This window comes from Miniopterus natalensis, chromosome 16 (assembly GCF_054644295.1).
Source record: "Miniopterus natalensis isolate mMinNat1 chromosome 16, mMinNat1.hap1, whole genome shotgun sequence".
In the NCBI taxonomy this organism is placed as follows: Eukaryota; Metazoa; Chordata; class Mammalia; order Chiroptera; family Miniopteridae; genus Miniopterus; species Miniopterus natalensis.
The window spans coordinates 2,353,905-2,378,247 of NC_142096.1; the positions used below are offsets into that span (position 1 = coordinate 2,353,905).

The 24,343-nt window shown below is 43.0% G+C and overlaps 1 protein-coding gene across 1 annotated transcript in view; it reads right to left on the reverse strand.

The window, feature by feature from the left end:
* PRKDC (protein kinase, DNA-activated, catalytic subunit) overlaps positions 1-24,343 on the reverse strand; it is an 84,895-nt gene that overhangs the window by 59,775 nt on the left and 777 nt on the right. Inside the window, exons 2-28 of the mRNA XM_087825259.1 lie at positions 22,966-23,042; positions 22,778-22,870; positions 22,024-22,098; positions 21,167-21,275; positions 20,653-20,765; positions 20,467-20,566; positions 19,337-19,392; positions 19,223-19,253; positions 18,504-18,661; positions 17,661-17,807; positions 16,984-17,148; positions 16,370-16,538; positions 15,981-16,030; positions 15,019-15,144; positions 13,405-13,557; positions 11,523-11,638; positions 11,022-11,181; positions 10,038-10,124; positions 9,510-9,629; positions 8,930-9,089; positions 7,562-7,668; positions 6,542-6,632; positions 5,584-5,747; positions 4,784-4,936; positions 3,645-3,752; positions 1,633-1,859; positions 746-840 (exon numbers count right to left, since the gene is read on the reverse strand). Coding sequence (XP_087681385.1) covers positions 746-840; positions 1,633-1,859; positions 3,645-3,752; positions 4,784-4,936; positions 5,584-5,747; positions 6,542-6,632; positions 7,562-7,668; positions 8,930-9,089; positions 9,510-9,629; positions 10,038-10,124; positions 11,022-11,181; positions 11,523-11,638; positions 13,405-13,557; positions 15,019-15,144; positions 15,981-16,030; positions 16,370-16,538; positions 16,984-17,148; positions 17,661-17,807; positions 18,504-18,661; positions 19,223-19,253; positions 19,337-19,392; positions 20,467-20,566; positions 20,653-20,765; positions 21,167-21,275; positions 22,024-22,098; positions 22,778-22,870; positions 22,966-23,042 — 3,210 coding nt within the window. The remainder of the gene's footprint in view (positions 1-745; positions 841-1,632; positions 1,860-3,644; positions 3,753-4,783; positions 4,937-5,583; positions 5,748-6,541; positions 6,633-7,561; positions 7,669-8,929; positions 9,090-9,509; positions 9,630-10,037; positions 10,125-11,021; positions 11,182-11,522; positions 11,639-13,404; positions 13,558-15,018; positions 15,145-15,980; positions 16,031-16,369; positions 16,539-16,983; positions 17,149-17,660; positions 17,808-18,503; positions 18,662-19,222; positions 19,254-19,336; positions 19,393-20,466; positions 20,567-20,652; positions 20,766-21,166; positions 21,276-22,023; positions 22,099-22,777; positions 22,871-22,965; positions 23,043-24,343) is intronic.

The window sequence follows — 24,343 nt, forward strand, 5'->3', positions numbered from 1 at the left end:
AAACAGAAACCAAAATCTGGAAAAACGAAAGAGAGGTTCTGCCCCCGTGCAGCTATGTGACCGAGATCAGGGCTTCCCTCCGGACCCCGGCCCTGGCTGGAGCGGAGACTGAAGGGGGGCGTCTCCAAGAAGTCTTCCAGCTCGAAAATTCCACGAAGCTCCTAACAGCTTCTGTACAAGATTGAACTGCAAATACTATCATTTGTTACTCTCTTAGCTACGTTAGCCGATTCCAGACCTAATTTCTTTATTTCTTAATTGTGGTCAGAAAAGCCTGATCGCAATGTTGTAATGAGACCTGTTCTACCTCCTAAATCGCCATCACTGAGTCAGAGGCACCGGCCGCACCTCCGCGGTCATTACGTCCGGTTTCCTCCACGTTGCACAATCCGCACACTTTCACGTTGTGTGTCACCACAGCAACTGGTTGGCTTCATCGAACTCACGATGAAATCGTCCCACCTGCCCTGTGCGGGATCCCTGCGCAATCAGGGGTCAACCTCGGAGCCACAAGGGGTGCGGGGTGAGTCTGGGGAGGAGGGCGGGCGCGGCAGACTCTTTTACAAACTGGAATGGAGGCCCCCGAGGCTGTATGTCCCCTTCACACGTATCACCCCAAATGGGAGACGTGAGGAAAGCACACCACTTTGTGACAGAAGGAGCTGAGGCTTAACCGGAGAGGAAAAGCTCTTAGGACGCGTAAGGCAAACAGGACGGGTGCGCCGAGGGGCTCGGGGAGACCCACCTAGGGACCTGTCGTCCGTATGCGCTAAGGCCAGGCTCTCCATGTACGTAACCAAGGACTCGAACACGAACTGCTCCACCAGGAGCTCTTCCTCCCTGCAAGACAAAGAACCGACCCTCACGCAAGGAAGCAGGAGCAGCGATGGGGACAGGAAGGGACGCTACTGGACAGTGCAGATGCGCTTCTATGTTTAACTTCTGGGGAACCGCCGCACCGTTTCCCACAGCGGACGCACCGGTTCGCGTTCCCCAGAACAGGGCGCAGGCCCTTTCCTCAGGGCCCTTCTCTCTGGTGACGGCCACGCTCACAGGCGTGCAGTGATGGTCAGTGTGGTGTCCATCCGCACGGCCAGTGACGCCGACCACCTTGCACGTACCTGCCGGCCTTCATCTAGCGTGTCTTCTCTGGAAATACGTCCATGCAAACATTTTAATTAGGTTGCTTGTTTTATCGCTCTTGAGCTGTATAAGTTCACTACATATTTTGGGTATTAGCCCCCTTGCTGAATATATAATTAGCAAGTATTTCTTCAGGACGCTTTTTCATTTTGTCGAACGGCTCCTTTGCTATGGAGAAGCTTTCGGTTTAATGTAATCTCACGTGTTCACTTTTGCTCTTAGAATCAGATCCAAAAAAATCACTTCCAAGACTGATGCCAAGCAGCTTATCACCTGTTTTCTTTTGGGGTTTTATGGTTTACAGTCTTACGTTCAAGTATTTAACCCATTTGCAGTAAGTTTTTGTGTACAGAAAAAATAGCACGGCCTCCAGCACACACTAATACCTGATACATGAACACGTGGACACACAGACGCTAAGTCCCTTTTCCAAATCACTGTGGTAACTTGACGTTACCTTTTGCACTCTCGGGCCATGTGCGTACTCACCTGAATTCCCTGTAGATGTGATTGAAAGCCAGCGACGCTCCCAGCCTCTTGAAAGCATTCGGGTGAAGAGCCAAGCTGTACAGCCGCTTGAAAAGAGACTTGGTGTTTACTGCACTCCTCTCCTGCTGCTGTGGGGTTGTCTGTTTAATGGACCACTTGAGGAATTCTCGAATGCACCGGCCACAAAAATCTCTCAAAGTGCTGTCAGTGGGGTCCACGATTCCATCCTAAAACGGAGCATAAATGACAACCGCACACCCTGGTCTTCCTCTGAGCACAACCAGAGCATGTGATAAAAGTTAATTTACAGCACTATCCAAGAACAAAATAAACACTGGGGATACCAATCTATCTAGAATCCAGACTCCAATAATTTCCATCTGACATAATAACAACACTTTCTTTCAAACGAATCCAGATACTGAAAAAGCGATTTAAAAAAAGGAATACTTTAATCAGTAACAACACAGCAGTCTCTCCTTCCCTGAAGAAACACGAGGGCCATATCCTGGGAATTTGTGTTGTTGATCTGACCTGACAACAGAGTCTGAGATGCTTTATTTACTGGGGTTAACGAGAGCAAGACCCTTGCAAGTTCCCGCGCACTTGTACCGCTACGTAAGGAAAGGTCGCACGGAGATGTGGCTCTGGAAACAACTTTCCGTGGGAGCCGTCTCCACGGAGGCACAGTCTCCAAACACCCGAAGAAACAGCTACGGACGTTTGGATGTTTTTGTTTCCCTCTGGGCATCGTTTCCCCTCAGATCCATGTAGAAAAAGTTTAACTTGAAAAAGTACATTGAACCCTGAAACAGGAGCACTTCCTGCCTCTTTGCCACATGCAGAATCTCTGATTACGGTGTTAATGAGAATTCAAGAAGGCAGTAATAATAACTTAATGTGTTTATGTTATAGGAGGATTCACTGGCAGATGCTGCAGAGAAATGAACCAGAGACACAGTGATGCCGCCCGGCAAGTAAAGATGTTCAGTAGCTACCTCCCTACTCCCCACAACATGGATCTACCCATCGGGGTCACGCCAGGAGTGAAAGGAATACTATTAATAATTACCTGCACGACAGGCGTGCCTGGGACTGTCCTGGGCAAACCGGGACGTGTGGTCACCCTACCCACAACGTCCTGCTATTCTGCCCCAGCACACATTCCCAGCCCAGCCGGCTGATTTCAAACTTAACAGAAAGCAGCAGGCAGATCCAAACTGGGATCAATTCACAAAACCAGGCAACGATGGGACTTTGTCTGGACAAACCCGCTACGTGTTTCACTGGGACTTTTGATTCCAAAGTTGATATATGGCAAAACTAAAATTTTAGGCTAAAATAACAGGTAAAGTCAAATAACATTCAGTGGGTCAAATGTGAAGTTATTTGTACAAGTTCAGAAAATTATAATAAAATACGTGTCAAAAGACACTAAAGCTTTGGTTAACCTCGTTTCTCTGCCTTCAGCAAACCTGTGACCAGATGCTAACAATTCTGCCTCTACGGTCTCAGGATGGTCTTATATAAATGGTGAGCTATTGTTTCTAGGGTCCTTTAGTTGATGAATCTGAATGCAGGAGAAAACTTGGTAAGCTTGAAAAAATCCTTTTACTCTAAAGTTAATTGCTACGCTAGAGGTATTTTTAAAAATGGGGTGCTGCGATTCTGAGAAAATAACATTTTTATTCACTTCTTCCACCCTCAACCCCCCACCACAGCCTTAATATAGATCAACTTTGCCAAATTTATAATCACTCGCCCCAAAATCAGAAAACTAATTAAAATGTGAGTATTTGCTTGTAGGTATTTAAAAGTATCACTTAAGCAAATAAATATGGCATCCTAATGATTAAAATGGCAATTCACCAATTCTCTCAGAAAAAAGGAAAAGACAATGCAATCTAGCTAAAGGCTATATTTTGGTATCTTGACAAGTAACTTAAAGAACTAAATATACATCAAATATAAGGAGCCAATGGGAACAGCAGGAAGAGTCGACCATCACTTACCAATATCGTCTCTAGTAAGGCCACCGTGTCCTGACTTTCGAATTTCTTATTGTTGGTGAACCAGTGAATCAGCTGCATAACCAGGGGCTCGAACAGTTGCCTGGTTACCTGGAGAAAAAAATACCACTAGTTTATTTTCTTCCTGTTGAAGTAATTTTATCCTGGGAAAGACTCCATTTAAATGGCAGAGGCCAAATTAAGTGATACTACTACACGGTCTTATTAGTTCCCTTTTCCAGTTAAATTCTATAATGAACAGGTTCTTCCTATTTTCTCCTTCATAAAAGTCCAGCAAAGAAAAATATACACCCAGCCCGGCCGACGTGGCTCAGTGGTTGAGTGTCCAGCCATGTGCCAAGAGGTCCCGGTTTGATTCCGGGTCAGGCACATGCCCGGGGTGCGGGCTCGACCCCCAGTCGGGGGCGTGCAGGAGGCAGCTGATCCATGACTCTCTCATCACTGATGTTTCTCTCTCTCTCTCTCTCTCTCCCTTCCTTGCTCTGAAATCAATAAAGACATATTTAAAAAAGGAAAAATACACCCACTAAAACTCATTGCTCCTCTAATTAAGAGGGCGGTTTAGGGTACATGTTGGTGGTTTTACAATATTCATCTTCATTAACTGATCCTGAATGTGCGCTTGAGGTGTCGTGGAGCAGAGAGAGTATCATTATTCAACTGAAAGGAAACACTGACAAAGAGGACGCCAGACTTCAGAGCGCCAGTCACCGGGGAGGACAGCTGCCCCCTCCATTGCTGCCAAGGGGAGGGAGGGACACCTGGCCTCCCTGGAAGTGGTGAGGACGCCGAGCTCTCACTCTGAACGTCAGAGCGCAAGTAAATCTCTCCAGGGGCCGCACAGCCCTGTGGGTCTCTGGTTTTCACAATCCAGGGTGTCTCCCAGCCTGAGCTCTCCCTTCTGAAAGGAAACACTCGGGAAAACAGTGCCCATCTTACTGGAACCCTGGGAGCTTCACCTAGTGGCCCAGGTGGGACCATGGGATCATCCTGGAGAGATGGGAGAAGTTTTACCATCCCTTAGGGTCAGAGCACTGACCTAGACAAATGGTTATGGACCTAACCCTCATTGTACGAGCCTTGGCCGGTGTGGCTCAGTGGGTAGAGCACTGATCACCTACCTGATCGACATCACAGGCCAGCTGAAGCAGCACAGGAAAGGTTCGCTTGTAGAGCTGGTACAGAGGTGGGGAGCCCTGGCTCCCCTCGGGGATCTGAGTGGCTTTTCCCAACATAAACATAACCATGCTGTGCAGAAGTTCACAAGCGGCAACCTGAAGTAGGCCGGGGTTCAAAACAGTGTTACGTTTCCATGTGAACAAGAGAAGATCTTGAAATGAAACTCAAGTCAGCCCTTTTTAAAGAAACCATCATGCCCAACTATAAATTAACTGCCTTTCTTGTTAAATAAAATGAATGTGTCTCTGTTCACTTAGATCTTTAACCAAGTGTTAAGAACTGACATTTAAAAGCTTTAGACACTGGGATTAATACATTCATAAGAAATACGTTTCCATGCTGCCATATTGTGGAACTTCTATTTGTTAGAACGTTTTCAATGATCACTATGACAATGACTATCTGAAGCATCCTCAAAATTTACAAGTTAATAGAAAAGCCTGAGATTATGTGTTTCCCATCTCCCAGGTTCAGAAGATAATCACTTTTAAGTGTCCTTTGTACACAGTTTTGGGTATATTAATGTTTTGTCAGGTTATTATCTATTAAGATGACTTACGTGTAGCTTTCATTTATCAATGACATCTAATTCTGATAATTAAGTAGTTTTCTAATGACTACACTACAGAACATATAAAATTAATAATATTGAAATGGCTGAAATATATTATCTATTACTAAAAAATGTACGTCTTAGAAACAATAGACTCCAACTAATCGGTGAAATGAAGAATAAAAGTACTTTGGTTTGTCTGTCGCTGGCCGACAGAGCGAGCTCCGTAACCCGAGGCAAGAACGTGTCCAAGTAAATGACAGGCTTCATATCTACAAATGGAACTGCAAAGCTGAGTCTTTTCTCTCGATCCCATGCGACGTATTTCTTCATCATGTCACCTGAGGATGGAGCTGTTAAAGAGATTGAGAAGAGCGTGTCGTTTTTTCATTCAAGATCCCTCTCCTACCCGCTGCTCCACAGCTCGTGAGTGACCCTCAGCAACTCATTTTACTTTCAGGTGAAGCAGGTTGCTCATCGTTCCTTTTTTTTGTTATTTCACACGTGTAGCTACTGGAAATCACTGGTGCACTGTTTCTAAATTTAATTTAAAATAATATTATTTTTAAACAAGTCTAACAGTCCAGGATGTTGAATTTTCACTTTCAGTAAAGACTTAAGGTAGTCTGTGAAAAAATGATAAACAATATCCTTATTAAAAATCTCTTTATAACACTTATTTTCCCAATATACGCCACAACTTCCTAAATAACTAAGTCACTAGTATAAATGAAATTTCAAATGTAAAAAGAAAGATGAATTTTTACTAAGCAACAATGTTAATTCTCATTAAAAACACTCTAAAAATAACCAAATATTAAGAATATCAGGTTTAAAAAATACTGACTTTGAATTTCTGAAACAATATTTAATACAGAAAAGAATGTCAAATTGGATTCTGTTCCAAAAAGAAAAATATGCTTAATAACCAAACTAAAACATTTCCCCTGGGAATGTGCCACCTTCTTCAGGTTCCTGCGTACAACCAAACCCCGTCATTAGGAAATCATGCTTTGTCCTCTTAACTGAAAATATGCAAATCACATACAGGAGTAAATGTGGGAATATACCATGACCTGGACGCATCTAAATTAAGGGACAAATATATCTACAGAGGGTAATTGACTTTAATGAAAGGTTGACTCACCTGTCACAAGGTTTCTGCTTACTTGCCCGCCGAGGGTGCCAAGCATCCGCACCACTCTAACCCGGACCTCTTCTGCGGACAGCGCTTCCCTCTGCAACCGAACGACTGTGTTACACGTGATGCCCACCGAGTTAAAAATTGAAGACAATCGCACGAGGAGAGAAACACTATTTTACAACCCTCTCTGTTGTTAAGGTCTCCCAAAGGCTCATTATATCCTGCGCAGTACTGCTGTTAATTTTATTGCTAATTCAGGGAAGGAAGAAACATCTCTCTCAATTTTGCCGTTCATGTCCATTTCCTAGGCCAGCAGTTCCAAAGTTTTAGCAGAAGGAAACGGGGTGGAGGGAGGGTGGCCAAGGGCAAAGAAGGTCAAATGCATGGTGACAGAGAGAGCCCACTGTGGGCGGTGAACACACCATGCAGCACACAGAAGATGTGGCACAGAATTCTACACCTGAAACCCAGGTAGTCTCATTAACCAGTGTCCCCCCAATAAATGTAATTTAAAAAGGTTTTTCTAAAGTTTTTCAAATCTTAATTTTCACTTTCTACCTAAAAGTTATTTTCTCTATACTAATACAATTTTCTCTATTTACCTCATTTTTTCTAATTACATTATATGTCACATCTGAAAAATACGGTCAACAGACTACAGAAAAAAAAATACTGACATGGCTTGAACTTGACAAAATGATACATTTAAAACCCAATCAGTAAATAAGGCATCTTATATAATATCAGTATTCCCACTGTTTACTGAATATGAACTAATTACTTTGTATGATCCACTAACTGTACTTAAAGATGGAGACAAACTGGGAAACAAGATCAAGACAATAAACTAAATAGTTAATTTAGCTACATTTTTATTGCTAAAAATATGCTGAGATGATTTCTCTACTGCATTCTAATTTATATGTAAGACCAACCTTTAAAATAAAGAGTCTTAGTTTTCACAAGCGTTAGAGCCTGATCTTTGCCTTACTTAAGGTAAAGAAACTACGAGGGATTTCTTACTGATGAAACTTTCTTCGTCCGTTTCAGATGCTTCAACACAGCTCTGTTAAATCCTTGCTGGGCCGCCCGGGAAAGTGCCGACTCCTCCCAGCTGCTCCTGTTCTCATCTGTCAACAGAAAACAAAAGCCAACTCTGAACAGCACTCGCTCACTCACTTGATTAATAATGGGGTGAACACACTATGGCTACCAAACCAAGACATTACAATCCTAACTTTAATTACGATAAAAAATTAAGTTTCTAGAATGAAAATATGTTAATAGTGGTCTTGGTTTTAAGTATCGTTGTCTACACAAAGAAACAGGATTCCTTGAAGAAGTGGCTAAGTCCAGGGACTGGGCAGGAAACGCACCAAAGTAGTAATCTGAGGTGGTGGGGCTTCAGGAAAGGAAAGTTTTACACTGTGCACCCAAATTTTATATAAGTTTCTGATTATTAAAGAAAACTATTTCTCTACGTAACCACCACACAACCATCCAAGTCAGGACGCGGCCCTTGATACATGACCCACATTAATAATTTGCCCCATTCAGGCTCCAAAACTGGGACCCACTCTTCATGAGCTCTGCAGATATATTGAGGTCTCACAAAACCAGACACAGTGAATGAAACCTGTCACTTAATGTTTCCAGACCAACAATATTTAAGTTGAATAATAAAATAATCACTAACATAGACGGAATTTTATAAAATAACACTTGATTTTCTGCTTTGATGATATAGTAAAGTGTAAATTCTTACCAATATGTGTGTTTCTCTGAACGGAATCTGTGCTTCCTGTGATCACAGTGTCCCTTTCCATCCTGGCTGGAGGAAATCTGTCCCTTAGGCTATAAGTACTACTTTTCTGGGCAGGGAAAAGATTTGCCTGGGATTTTTTCTCTGAACCTTTTCCCAAACCTGTTTCTCCTATAACGATTCTTCTTAACTTGTTAGCATTAGAGCTTCATCAGTTATAGTTGGAAAACCAATGAAAATTGAATGAGATTAGGTCTAAATATAAAATTTCTGTTCAAATTTCTCCAAGTTTTAATTCCTGTTTGATTCAACAAACATTTTTTACAAGGCAGTCACCCAAAAGCTATAAGGAGTTCAAGATACTTGAGGTAAGTTCTTACCCTCAAAGACTTTATAAAGTTGAGGGGACATAAGTGAACAAAATGAACAACAGATTTAATGCCTTGTTCGGTTCCTGTGTCCCAATTACACGTAAAGGAACTGGGGAGATGATGAAAATACCAACCAAATATGTTTTGAATATGTTGGGCGCATGTTTCAGAAACTGCAGAACTATCAATAGCGGTCCGATTATAATTATTAACACTGTCCTTTTACTTGCTACACATCGTGATTCTTTTAAACCTCACCTGACAAGGCTGAAGTTTTCAGATACCCGTCCAGGCTCGGCAGGATGTCCTTGTAATGGGGCTGAAGCGCTCGCTTGCTGACGTGAGCTGCCCACTCCTCCAGGGCACGCAGGCCTACGTCCGCCAGCGGGGGGTAGCTCAGGCCCAGCTTAAAAGCCATCTACGTGTTAACACAAACGTGGTAAACTGAAACGCGGTCGTTTAAGATTTAAAGAGAAAAACACTACCATTTAGTTATGATTTCTAATAAATAAGCCTTCCTACTGCTTATTTTTATGCCAGACACTGCGGGAGGCATGAAGGTACATCCCAGGTCATTATTAGATAAACAAGCACTGCTAGTCTACATGGCTGGGGACCCACTGCAGACTTGCAACACATCCACCTGTAAGAGAAGCTCAGCGAGGTCACGCCAAGTGTCCCAAGTCCCAAAACTACTAACCAGCAAAAGTAGAACCTAAACCAGGGGTGTCTGGTTGGTGAGCACCTACCGTGACTGCCGCGGAAAGACCTGCCATTTCCGTGTTTTCTAGGAATTCATACGCGTATGAAATGGATCTGCTCAAGACAAAGCACCTACCTGCAATGCGGGGACGTAGGCTCTGACATCCAGCTCAATGATGTCATGTGGCAGGGACAGAATCAAGGTCAAACAAGAGGCCAGGAGTTCGTCTTTGTATTGCTTCATTTTAACCGATACCTTAAGAAAGAACAGAAAGACAGCGCTCACACCTGAACAGAGCCTACGCTTCGAAGATCGACCAGGAAATGTTTATCGTATTCTTAAATGCAAAAATGCTCACGTAGCCTCTACCTGGCATGGCCATGTCCATTTTCAAACTAAACACTGGCCTCCAGGGAAGGTTCACTTCAAGTACTTAAATCCTATGACATGGAGAAGCTAAAGAATCTTAATTTTCAGTTTTCATCACACAAATTATTTGGAGAAAACTCAAGAGGCTTTTGAAGTATTTTTTAATCCCTGGATCTGGATAGAACAAACCAACTTTTAAGTAATTAGATGATTTATGAACACTATGATTTTTTTGGACATACATTCATTTTTAAATAGCCCACGGTAACACTGGATAAATCATTTAAAAATTACCTCTTTACCAAATTTTGCAAATAAAGCAAAGCAAGATTTCTTTTCTGGGTTCTCAGGAGACTCTTTCTGACTCTTAGGACCAACTCCCTGTTGAGTAAAACGGTAAATTAGTACAGTGAAGAGTAATCAGGTAACTGTGCCCTAAAACCGGCAGTTTTCAGCCTTTCTTCTGGGGGGGGATGAATCCATTCACTCTGCCAAGGTTTCGTGCAGAGGGGAAGGAAAAGCTAGTTCTGAAAACGTTTCAGGCAGAGGCCAGTGAGAAACAGCTGAGCCGGGAGGCGGGTGGCTGGTCAAGAGCTGCAGGCCTGCCAGGCCCACCCTCCCCATCTCGCTGCACACACACTGTGAGCACTGAGACCTGCTCGTCCGGCGTTAACCAGTCAGACTGCTCACGATGGACCTACGCCTCAGGTACACTAGTCCAGTTACTCTCAAACTTCTCCAGCCCCCGAGTGTCCTGTGGTGTCCTGAGTAATGCTGGTGCTGCCGGTAGGCCCGCATTTTAGGAACCTCTGCTATGCCTGGCCAGTGTGGCTCAGTGGGTTGAGCATCACCCCAAAAGGTCACTGGTTTGATTCCCAGGCAGGGCAAATGCCCAGGTTTTCAGGTTGGATCCCCAGTTGGGGTGCGTGCAGGAAACAATCGATATTTCTCTCTGCCCCCCTTGCCTTTCCTCTCTCTCTTAAAAAAAACCAACATATTAAAATAAAATATAAAAACTTAAAAAAATCTTTATAAAAAGAACCTCTGTTAATCTAACATAATTAGCCAGGTGCTTGTAAATCAGAACAGAAAATGCTATTAACTTTTTTAAGAGTGTCATCCGATTGTCATTCCTTTTATTAGTTTTTAAAAAGACACATAATAAAATTAGATTTTAAAAGGCAATATGCTATAATCTCATCTTTTTATAACGTTCATACAGATTCATGCAATCTAAAATAGCCCAGGCATATTCAATGTCCTCCAAAAAACACTTACCTCAAAATACTTTATTTTCTTGGCATTACTCACGGCAACCGAAAGCAACTTGTAGAAACCGCTAATGAGTGGCAGCCGTGTACACTGAAAAACCAGCTCATACGCAAATGGGTACACCCATGGCCCAAACAATTCTACATGCTTCTCAGGCAGGATCTCTCTGTAAAGACAAATTAGAAGTTTAACGTAGAAATTTTTATCATACTATTTTTATTCCGCTTTGAAATTATAAGGCATGTAATTAAAAGGTCTATGATTCCACTACACAACATTTTTAGGTATATCTATAGTCCTTTTTGTTTTCGACCTGAGGATCTTTTCAATATAAAAACACTAATTCTAAGCTGGTGTATTTAGATATGTTTTAATGATTCATATAAGCAATTTAAATGGTAAGTCTCCTGCTATCTTATTTCTTATAGCTACGTAACGATTTTTCTTATATTATAGCTCAAAACTGATCATTTTCACTCTTAAATAATTAGAGTTTTAAAAAAATACCTGCAAAATTCCACCAGGTTAATGAAAGCTGAAAAGTCTTGAGGTCTGGCCGGATGCAGGTTAGCTGCCGGGTCTGAAGTGGGGATCACCCAAACACTAGCAGGCTCCTTTCCACCCTGAAAAACGGTACGAAAGAGACATTACACCCGCCAATCACAGGTCCATCCAGCAAGCACCCGACTGACTGACTTCGCGCCAAGGCCGGGTGCTGGGAGGAAGGCATGCAAGTGAGGACGTACAGGCGGGTCCTCAGAGCTCATGGCCCGAGAAAAGTGACAGGACGCACAGAAAACGCCCCGTCTTCTCTAACAGGGTGCATGGGAGACAGAGAAAACTGAGACAGGTACAAAAACACAAAGGGAGGAGCATCATTCCTTCAAGGCCCAGCAGCGAGGCCACGGCAGAGGGAGGACCTCAGAACTGGCGGTTCCTGGACAGGACCCACACTGAGCCAGAAGCTTCGCACTGAGAAGCAGCCTAGTTAACAGCGTTAAGCAGCCGCAGCTCACTGCTGAGTTACACGAGGTCTATGCGATGGACCCAGGGGAAGCGCTGGATGATGCACGGGGGGACTGAGGCTGGGGGGCGCTTTCCCTGGGAAGCGCTCACCTGGGCGACGGTTGGCCTGCTGGAGCGAGCGGGAAGGGAGGGAAAGCGGGAGCAGACAGGGAGGGAAAGCGGGAGCAGAAAGGGAGGGAAAAGCGGGAGCAGAGAGGGAGGGAAAGCGGGAGCAGAGAGGGAGGGAAAGCGGGAGCATACAGGGAGGGAAAGTGGGAGCAGAGAGGGAGGGAAAGCGGGAGCAGAGAGGGAGGGAAAGCCGGAGCAGACAGGGAGGGAAAGTGGGAGCAGAGAGGGAGGGAAAGCGGGAGCAGAGAGGGAGGGAAAGCGGGAGCAGAGAGGGAGGGAAAGCGGGAGCAGAGAGGGAGGGAAAGCGGGAGCAGACAGGGAGGGAAAGTGGGAGCAGAGAGGGAGGGAAAGCAGGAGCAGAGAGGGAGGGCAAGTGGGAGCAGAAAGGGAGGGAAAGCGAGTGCAAGGGGAACCCCGGACGCAGGGACGCGGCAGGCCCGCTCTGAACAGCAGGTGTGTTGGCCGACACAGCTCCGCAAAAGGCCTTCTGGCAAGTTTTTTAATAAAATTATTTTCAACATACACAAAGCATAAAAAGCGATAAAACACACACTGGTGTGCCCATCAACCGGCACACAAATTTGAGCATTACGAATGCAATGAGGTCCCTGTGACAGACAAACGGCCTTTCCCTGCCTCCTGGACTATCCTCTGCATACCCACCCCGTTGCCTCGTGTCTAACTTCACGGTACCACACACAGGCACTAACTCTAGCAAGCAAAATCTAGCCCCCAGGCCCCCCTAAAATCACCGGGCCCACCAGTGCTTTGTTTAAAACACCTCAGCTAAGAGCAGAGCAGCTCCCAGCAAGCAGCCTAAAGCCATGAAAACTGGGTCCTTTTCTGCCTATTGTCTATATTCTACTCTCTCAAGAGCACATTTAATACTGTGCACCCCGAGCTCAGTGTTTCCTGAGCTGCAAGCAAGAGGAATCCCTGGTCTCCTTGTCCTACTACAAAGCCACCTCTGCACAAAATAGGATGTGACTCTTGACTGCTGCCAAGAAATTAATAAACAAGCCTGTATACAATTTTTCACAAAAAAATTATTTCAACATATTAAACCTTTTGAAACCTTTGCCTTTTGAAAAACCTAGTGGGACCATTTTATACACATTAGGCTATTAGAAAAGTGTCAGCAACACAGATGAATGCAGAAGAAACCAATTTCCTGCAACACCCTACAAACGGGCTGTATCTACGCAAAGAGCTGGTATAAAAATGCTGCAAAATCATTAGTGACAAAAATTCTAACCTCTTGTTCCCCAACATTTTGTTTTATTAGCGTAAGATCCAATTTGTCAACAATCTTCAGAATAGATTTTATAAACTCATCATACAGCAAACGATTCAGTCTTTGAAGGGAGGAATCCCCAAAGGAAAGAGCTTCATCTAGTGAAAGACAATCCTTTAAAAAAAAACACAAACAAGATTTTGTGCATAAATGTATCAAAATGAGTACTAAGCAAGCATTAAAACACACAGAGGTGTACATGCATATTCAGGTATTATGAAAAATGCTGTGCAAACCGTTAACAGGTATATCTGGAAGTTTACAAGCTCAAATTGTACTCACCTTCCTAAATTACGGGGACAGTACCAATTTGGTCAGATAATACTACTTATCCGGTCATATCACAAACACTAAGTGCATAGTAGTGAGAAGATTTAGGCCAATCCTGATCGAAGCATTTCCCCCAATTAATTTGTGTGTGTGTGTGTATACAGATGTATACTATATGCACACAACATATGTACACTCACACGTACATACATCTAGATAAATATCTAGATAAATACGTACCTATCCTCAGGATGGATTCAGAAGCATAATCTATCATTTCTTTAAAAGTGAAACTATTTACAGTTCCAAAAACATAAGCCAGTTACTTGGCCTTTACTTGGTCAAATATTCTATGAACTTATCCTCAAAATACCGGGCTATCTATCATCATATAAGAAAGAAATGGTTTAGGTAAAATGACTAACACTGCCATTTTACCTCAATAAGAAAACAACTGAAAACTCCTGAGATTCTTCACAGGATAGAAATCATCTACGGACAAAACCTGCTTAAAAACACCTGCTAGAAACACACCAGGCAGGAGGCATTACTCCAACCAGAGGTGACAGAAACAGTAGCTGTGCACCAATCTCCTTCAGAGTTATTAAATCAATTGGATTTTCTTCACCTTTAACAGATAAGAGAACAGCTCTTCACGGAGATAATACTGTTATGCTTTTGGTTGGCTCTATTGGGAAAACAGCATCAACCATACTACACTAAAATGTGGGCTCAGTAAATAATTTTAAATGAGTCCTCTAATTTAGTTTTTTTTTTTTTTTTTTTTTTAAGAGCAGGAACACCTCTGCTTTTATTCTTTCTTTACGGCCTCAGCTTCCAGGTGACCCTGTTGTGGGGTGGAGGCGGCACCGGCAGTGCTGGCTGGTCGGGGACCAACGCTGCAAGGGGGAGCCTGTCTCACAGGGAAACTGAGGACATTCACACCGGTTTTCTTCCCCTCTGTCCTCTTACCACTTGACCCGGGGGGCAAAGGCAGCCCCTTCTTCCTCGGGCCTTTCATTCGCAGAGGAGTTATAAGCTTTCCATCACTTTTTTTTTTTTCTGAAATATTCCTCCGCTACACTGACCACCAATAATTCTGTTCCTTTTAATTTACCTTTTCCTAGTTTCACTTTATCCTAACTTACACTGATTTGATTTTGTATTACTTGCGGTACTTTTTAAATAAACGACTGAAAGTCAGTAAAATATATTTCTGAAATAAACTAAGTCTTAAGTGTATAAACTATGCAGGCTAATAAAGAGGAACAAGGGTATTTAAGGGCTTTAAAATCGTCACTTTACCATCATCTGGTCACAGCTCAGAAGACTTCTAAAAAGATCCAGATAGTCTTTGTATGTGGGCACTTTCCACTTGCCGGTCCTCACCTCCCCCGATGCACGATACTCTTCTGATTCAGACTCAGCACCCTGGACAGGAGACAGCAATCGTACCTGTACTTTCTAATGAAGCCGCAAAACAAGCCTGGCTGCCAGAACGCTCTGATTTTCAGGACTTTCTAAGCTGAAACAGCTACCAGTGGGAGACTATAACACGACTGAAGAAGGCCATATATCATGCGAGCATAATAAAAAGGGAAGCTGGGCCCGGCTGGTGTGGCTCAGTTGGTTGAGCGTCGACCCAGGATCCAAGAGGTTGCGGGTTCGATTCCCAGACAGGGCACATGCCTGGGTTTCAGGCTTGATCCCCATTGGGGGGCAGCTGATCAATGACTCTCTCTCATCGTTGACGTTTCTCTCTCTCTCTCTCCCTCCCTCTCTCTAAAATCAATTAAATACATTTTTAAAAAAAAAAAAAAAAAAAGGCAAGCTAAAAATAGTCATGATTCTGCTACCTGGGACTAACATAGTGATGTGCTAATATCCCTGGGACGTGTTATAAGGCAGTCACCTCACTTTCTTAGACACGTCTATTGCTGTTCACGCTCTTTCCTGTAACCAGGTAATAAGCTACGGGTCCCGTAATATATCTAAGTATTTTGTCCTAAAATTTCAAGAGAGAAAACGTCCTCTTTTTGTAAAAATGTGTACATGAGAGTAAATTTATGTTTAAGGAGTTTCACAGCTTAGGAGTTTATTTGCCTGAAGAAATACAGAGGTACTTCCTCCGACACTTCCCAAACTGTGAGGTGCGGCCAGCGACAAAAAGGGCCACTGATACGTATCTACAGACCACAGGCCCTGGCAACATGTCCAACTTCCAGTGACAAAGGACCGATTTCCAAAACATTCGATTCAGAACTTACCGTTTGAAGGACCACTGCTTTGGAACATATTCTGATTAAACTCTGATACACTGAAAAAAGAAAACGGAAACAAAAATGAAGGAAACAATGAAAGATACAACCAAACACTCAGCAGAAAGGACAGCCACTGCTTTTTTTAACATAACTTTACTTCTCAATTTTTTTCTCTCAGTCTGTTAAAATCTCTCATTTTAAAATCTGGACTAAGATTCAGAAGGACAAGGAAGAGGAATTAAAAAAAAAAAAGATTCAAAAAAAGCACAGAAAAAGGAGACTTTGGTCCACCAAAATATTAGGATTTCTCCGAGAGGCATCCAAAGATACAAAAACACCTGGTGGCCGGAAGTTCTTCATCTACATTGTATAACACGTCAGGCATCATAACTCACCCACGGTGCTAATGCAATTCCAGAGAACAGGCCCTTTCTCTGCCAGGGCGAGGAAAACTTTCACGACGGCTCTGGAGCACACCGCCTGCATTTTTGGACTATACTGTGGGAAGCTGTCTATCTGCACCACCAAGAGGTGCTCCAGGACTGAAGTATACACCTCAGGCACCTGCCAGAAACAGAGAGCAAACTACAGGTTAGGGGAGAAAATAAATAAATACGGGAATATAAATATTCAAAGTAAACGCAGCCCAGTCAGACACCTACTAGACCAATGAAAAACTCGGTTTGTTATCTCCATCTACTGATAAATTTAACAATTAGTATTGTGATCACATTTCTAAAAATCAGAGAAAAACTGTCCGGATGATGCTAAAGATGAAATTTTATCCCGAGCAGCAGTCTTAACTGTTTAGAAAAGCAGAAAGAGCAACAGATCATTTTCCCTGAAGTTTCATGACTATAATCCTGTTGGCACAAAATGCTAATTAAAAACGTCACCTTGATCATAATGAGGCCTGTACCGAGTGCATACAATCCACACGACTCCATCGAGTTCCTGCAGAGCTGAGAGTAAGCAAATCATGCTCAGTTTAATGGATTGCTCCACTTACTGCATCAAGGTAAAGCAAGACGCTGGCAATGGACTGCAGGAAGCTGGGCATCTGGTACACATGGTCGTCGTCGGCGCCCACCTGGGTGAGGAACAGCTGCTTGCAGCGCTGGATGAGCTCCACGTACATGAGGTCGACGTCTTTTGCGTTTATAACCTTGCAAGACTGTAGGAAAGGAAAATGTAAACCTTTATCCATGTCATCAGTATTGAAATAGTGATATTCAAGGTGTCTTATTAAGCCGTGGTTACAAACTAAATACCGAAAAGCTTTCTAATGGAGAATTGATGGAAATATGGTGCATCTATACATTCTAAACATTCATTCATACACAAAACGTCTAGGTTTTCAACTGTATTCTAAGCTATTTAGAGAGTAGGTGTCGAGGACGGATAACATGTTGTCCCAGCCCCGTGAGGCCAGTCAGCCAGGACAGGAGACTGAGCACTAAATCCAAAGCTGGAAGACTCCTGGAAGCTCGGAGGGGAGGCAGGAGGGCGTTAGATAACACAGACACAGAATCCTAGTAACAGCAGACACTGAAAATACAAGTTAACGGTAAAGCAAATGGCAAGAGAATTGTCACAAGTATGAGATGCTTTAAAAATGCAACACATTATATTCCTTTAGACACCCAAAGGAAACCAAGCTGGAGAGAGCAAGCGAAGGAGCCATACTCCTGCGAACAGCCCGTATCCGCGAATGGCGATGGACAGGTCCTTGGGGCTCGCGTCCGCGTTCCTGATGATGCCGTAGAACTGCTCCATGAAGTACTGCAGCTTGCTTTTATGCCTGTCCGCGTCTTTTGCCACCAAAAGAGAAACCTGCAATTGCATAATGCTTACTTTTAAAAGATTTATGGTGGCAAAACAAAGCATTCTACGCCAATGAGAAAGGCTAGAATAGTTTAATTAGAAATCGTTACTGTGTTTTAGTTCCATACAACCACTTACTCATAAAGAACCACCAGTTCAATTCGCGTAGTCTCCATCAAGCTCAGAGAAGGCACTCCCTTAAATAAGGCTCTGTTATATGTGCTGTGTTTTTCTCTGAAAATGGAACTGGAAGGGACCAGGGAAATACCGGAAGACATATGTACAAAACCCCCCAAAAAAGTTCTGAATGAAGTCTCCCTGAGTTCGTCTTTAGAACTCATCTGGGACACACAGGACCACAGAGCTGTGCCCACCCAGCAGCCAGCAAGCTCAGAAATCAACAGACTGAGAGCCTCATTAGCAACACAAAATAGAGTTGAGAACTAATAATCAGAAAGACAAGGCATCTCATTTAAAAAAAAAAAGGCCACAAACTGTATTTATGAACATACTATGGCGTTTATAAATTTAAAATGTTTCTAATTTTTTATTTTTGTACTTTCGACATACTTTGTATGCATTATTTCCAAGTGTTATATTTATAGTAGCAAAAATGTCTTTATTTTTCAAATGTGCATGCACAAGAATGGAATTTAATTTTTTACCTGGAAAGAATATTTTTAAATGGAAGTTAAATCTTAGTACCTGTTTCAGAAAAGATTCCAGAGCGGGAAGCGCAGTTTTTTTCACTTCTACGTTCGTGTGGCTACACCACCTTGACAGTACTTCAAATACAGAGCCGTAGTCATCCAGAAGGCAGGTGCTAAACTGAGACGCGTGCAGCGTGAACAGGCACAAGCCGGCTGCAAGTGCAAATACCACTGTATTAGAACAGGACCACGAAAGGCACCACAGGGAACTAAGAAAGCCTCAGCATGTGTCGAAATTAAAACTGGGTTCACGAAGGCCCGCCGTCATCACACTGCAGTGGCCTAAGGGGCCTGAGGATCTCATCACACCAAGGGGCCTGACCGGAGTCTGACCACCACCCTGCACTGAATCAACAGGCCCTCGATGCAGCCGGTTACCCCAAAACAAAGTTCAGGCATAGGAGCAAACCATCTGTATGCCCTAAAATATGCTCTGAAGTAATTTTTTACATCTTGTAATCTAGGTGTGACCATCTCAACCATAATGTGTATGCTAAACACCAAGCCTCCAAAAACTTCCCCTCGTCTCCCCTCCTCCCCTCCCCACCCCGCCCCCTTAGACCAGCTGCTTATTGTGAGTCAGCCTCATGCTCAGGGTATCCAGGTATCAGCCCTAGGGCCACATTTATTTTCATTTGTAACTTAAGTAAGTAAAAGTTTACTAAAGACATTAATAACCTGAAATATTCTACCTCATTAAATATAGAATCTTACCTACAGGCACTGCGTATCTCTTCAGATCAATCTATTAAAAAAAAAAAAATTTACCGTCAATGTTTGACAATCACAAGTCCCATTGTAAAAGAATCTGAATAATATTAATCCTACCTGAGGATGAATGGCCTTTAATGCAAAATCAAAAATCTCCTTTGAAGTCTTGGGATCTGGGGAAGGGAAAAAAAGAAGACTGTTACAAATTACAAATTATACTGTTTGTCGGTATCATCTGACAAACCTCACAAATGACGTCACAGGTAACAACTTTATTTCAGACAGCTTGGCATCTGTATGAACCCCCCCAGTCTCCGTAAACCCAGGAGTGACACCTTCTATTATCAAACTCAGCTAGAGAGCTGCAAGTTACTATTACTGCTGCACGATTATTACTTCAGTAAAGTAAGAAGAAAACCTGGAATAATAAAGACGTAAACTTATATTTCAACTCACTTACCACCTGTTAGAAAATCTCTGAGCCTCAGTTTTCTCATCTGCAAAAGGGGCGCTATCTGCCTTCTTTTAGAGTTGCAGAGGATTAAAAAAGGCCACACGTCACTATTTCCCCAACACTCCCAAGCACTTATTCTACACATAGTATATGCCAACTAACATACGACTCAATGAGACCCAGACAATCCAATTAAAAAATAGGCAAAACGCCCTGGCCGGCTTGGCTCGGTGGTTGGAGCGTTGGCCCTCAGACCAAAAGGGTCTCGGGTTTGATTCCCGGTCAAAGCACATGCCCAGGTTGCGGGCTCCATCCCCAGTGGGGGGCATGCAGGAGGCAGCAGATGGGTGATTCTCTCTCATCACTGACGTTTCTGTCTCTCTCTCCCTCTCCTTTCCTCTCTTTGAAATAAATAAAAACACAAAAAAATAAAAAAGGTTAGCAGGAAGGATCCGTGGGGTGATGGACTGTTTGGTATCTTGACTGTGGGGGCGCATACACAAATGTACACAGGATAAAACTGCACAGAACTGAGTGCAGACACACAAATGTGTGCACAGAAAACTGGTGAAATCTGAACAAGGTCGGTAGGTTCATCGACGTCAACATGCTGGTTGTGCTGCTGCATCACTACCCGAAACTGGGTGAGAACCTACAGAATCTCTCTGCATTGTTTTTCACAACTGTCTGGGAATCCGAAACTGGTTTAAAAGTTCCAAAAGCAAACGGGTAACTTATTGTAGACCTTTAATTTTTGAATAAAGAAGGACAATCGAGTGAAGTCAAGCAATACCTTCCTCCATGGATTTAGTGAAGTTACACATAAGCGATGACAATCCCTTCAAACATCCTGCCACGACAGCCAGTTTGGGCTCTCTTACTGTTGATGTCATCTAAAAAGAAAGTTTTAAGGAGATACCATTAAAAGATAGAAATACAACCGAATCTAAGGAAACCGAGTATTGTAACGTTTACGCACCTGGGTCTTAAGCTCACCAAGAAAAGCCCGGAACAGTTTTTCCGAATTATTTATCATCTCACTAGGATGAACTTCCCCTAATACTCCTAGGAGCTCATATATTTTCTCTAAAACTGAAACATAAATTTTAGATAAATAAGGATCTAAAGTAACATTTAAATAAGTAACAAAAATGTACAAATAAGAAAACGAGATTTAGTTCAAAAGTAAAACATACAAAATATCTAGTTTTATGTACTAGAATCTTTCCTAGTAACTCTTAAACTAAATCACATTTGACATGTATAATGAGATTTATATTTAAAGAAGTAATTTTGTAAAGATTAAGATTTTTATAAGCAGAAGTCTTCACACATCGTTTGTTTCCATTTTGGTTCACTTTCAGCAAAAAGGATTCATCTGTAAAACATATAACTGTTTGTCTCCTTGGCAGAGACAAACCTAAGTTTTATATTAATAATGCCTAATGTTAACTTGTTAAAATCTTTTAAAGTAACATTTAAATGCATCTCACCTGTATCTGGTATTTTTGTTTTCAATGCAAGTTCTCCATAGAATTTGTTAAATAATTCCCCAACTCTAAATTCATCCATGAGTCTAGAACTTCTCAAAGTCTGAAGTAACTAAAAAAAAATGCAAACAAGCGTTGGCTCGAGAGGAAAATAATAAAAAGGCATCAACTACCTAAGTAAGTCTGCATACAGCAAAGTTCCAGAATCATGCATCTCAAGGGGGTTAAGCCTGGCCTCTCCGGACTCACCTGAGGGCCAGATGACTGGGCAGGTAGGGGCTCGGGTGGGTGATGGAAGAACAGAGGGGGTGGCAGAGGGGAAGACGGTGTAAACTTAATTTCACTTTCTGAGAAACTAGTAACAGGACTAGAACCATTCTCTTGGAGGCACTGAAGGACGAGCAGAACCCAAAGGGATTCTAAAATAGAGATGCAAAAAGAGAGATCCCCCGAGAGAGAGACAGGGAGACTGAGTCCCAGCGACGGCTTAACTACAACATACAGACCCATTCTCCTGGTAAGGTTTTAGGAAAAGACTCGAAAACACAATGAGGTGAATTTTGGCAATTCTTAGTAATTTTAAGAGCAAGGGTAATGAAACTAGTGGAGAAGCAGTACATTTCTTAGTTATTTTTCCCCTTCAGTCTCCTCAAAACCCCAAATACTTCTTTTGCTACCCAGAAGAGTCTGAGAACAAAATGCCAAGGTATCGGTGGGTGACGGCTGGCCACGTGCACCGTATCCACACACCGGTGTGACTCGAGCCTGTCCTCCAACATCTCTCACCCAAAGCTCCAGTTTCCAGTTTTTTAAGTTATTTGTTTAACATAAAATACATGCACTTAGAAATATAAAATTACCTTAATAAGAAGGTCGAGGGCTGGGATTTTACACTTAGCAGCTTTATCTTTCGTATAAACGCTGGTACAAGTATTCTAGGTTTTAAAAGGAGACATACCAACAAACAAAAAATCAATAAAATCCCAAACTACATCTCTGGAGAGGAACAATACCAACATATGACATAGCACAATTTTAATATTTAGCTGTTTAAAATAACACTAGAGTATACAAACATACAGGATGAGAATTACTGAGAGCACTGCCGCAATGTGCAACGGCAATGATATCAACAATCGCCAAAAACACCCCCACAAAGTCCATGGAGACCTCAGCAGGATTAAAAAAACAAAAGGAAAAGCTATTCCTCCTTCTATACGTCCCACAGCACTGCTGGCCCGTATCAAGAAAGAAAGAAGAAAGGACAAGAAGGGGAACTACAGCAATCCAGAGAAAAGCTGGGGCTCGACCCCGGAGCGGCCCGGGCAATGGAGGAGGAGGGGCTGCGACCCGGCGGCCAGTTCTAAGGCTGGGTGAGTTTCTTAACCTGCTAACCTCACCCGTAAACCAGGGAGATGAAGAACACCGCACGGAGGTTTGGTAACAATAAAATGACACGCTGCACGTTAAAGAACTCGGTAAACTTTGTAAATTTGTACTCTACAAATGCTACTCCTACCCTTGAGACAAAATAAAATAAAAATCCAACTTGAACGTACGCCGCAAACTAAAGCGAACGCTGGCGCATAAGGCGGTATGCCTGCCCCTCCTTACCTTAATATCGAGAGAATACGGTGCGATCTTCTGGCCAAGTTTTTCTAAGAAAACACATAAAAATTTTAGGGCTTCTTCTCGACAATCACGAAACTGTAATAATAAAAGAAAGACGCATTGTAGCAAGTAGGAGTAAGATTTCAGCCAAGGAACATGCCAGGAAGGCAAAAGGAAAATTCTCAACTTACTTCATCAAGGCTAAGCGACTTCCGAACAAATACGAGCACGCCGAAATCCTTGGAGAAAACTAAGGAAGTCTGTAATGCTGGAGGGAAAACACACACAAGGTAAGAGAGCTACTACCAAGGAGCACTCCCTAAACCCACCCTAAAGGGAGTGCAGGTTTCTCAGTTCAGCTTTTTTAAGTGACAATAGGCTAACCCACGGCTGCTGTATGTAGACAGGAGAACAGGAAATTCTAGATGGTGCTCCACCGGGATGGGATGGGTGGGTACGTCACTCCCGTAAATTTGCCAACTCTACAAGGCCAAGGGAAATTTAGGTTGCAAATGGATTTAAGGTTGTTAATCTGCTGACGTTAAAATGGGGAGAGTATCCTGGATCATCTGGTGGGCCCAGTGCAATCACAGGAATGAGCCCCCACCGGTGAGGGGAGGAAGAAGAGACGCGAGAAGACGAAGAGCAGGAGAGATCCCAAGAGGAGAGTTACTTGACCTCTATCACAGGCTTTAAGGATGGAGGAAGGGGGCCAGTGGTAGAAGAAATGTGGGTGGCTTCTAGGAGCAAGGAATGTCAGCAAGAAAAAAGGGACCTCAGTCCCAGAAGGTCAGGGACCTGAATTCTGCTTAAAAACCTGAATGGAAAATAAATTCTCCCCCAAAGCCTTCGGGAACTAAAGTGGCTCTGCCCGGCACCGTGGGTTTAGCCTGGTGAGACCTGGGGTTAGCCTGATTACAGAACCGTATGGATAACCTGTGCGGTTTCAAACCACTCAATTTGACAGCAGCAGAAGAAAACTAATACGCGCCTCTCTAACCTCTCAGGTGAAAGGACATACACTGATTGTTGAGAGTAAACTTGGACCTGCGTTGCAAACAAGTTACTAAAGGAACAGTAAAGAATTCTAACTTAGAGCCCGGCCAGCGAGGCTCAGTGGTGCGGCCTGACCTGTGAACCAGGAGGTCAAGGTTCATTCATTCCCATTCAGGGCCCAGGCCCAGATTGTGGGCTCTTCCCCAATGGGGGGGGGGGTGCAGGAGGCAGCTGATCAATGACTCTCATCATCGATGTTTCTCTCTCTCCGTTTCCCTTCCTCACTCTGAAATCAATAAATCATATTTTAAAAAAAGAGTTTTAACCCTGTAGGTAGAAAGCTAGTTTTTAAATTCCCCTCCCATTGCTATATCCTTGACAATATGCACATACTATGTAGCATCTTGTTTAAGGTGCTGTTTACAGTATTTCTCCGCTACATTCAGCAACGACCTCTTAGGGAGAAAATCTCACCAATCTTTTAACTAAGAGGACACACCATGTTGAAGTTCTGCTTTTTTTTTTAAAGGAATATCATAGACGTTTCCGAGCAGTGATCTATTTTAAAAGTGC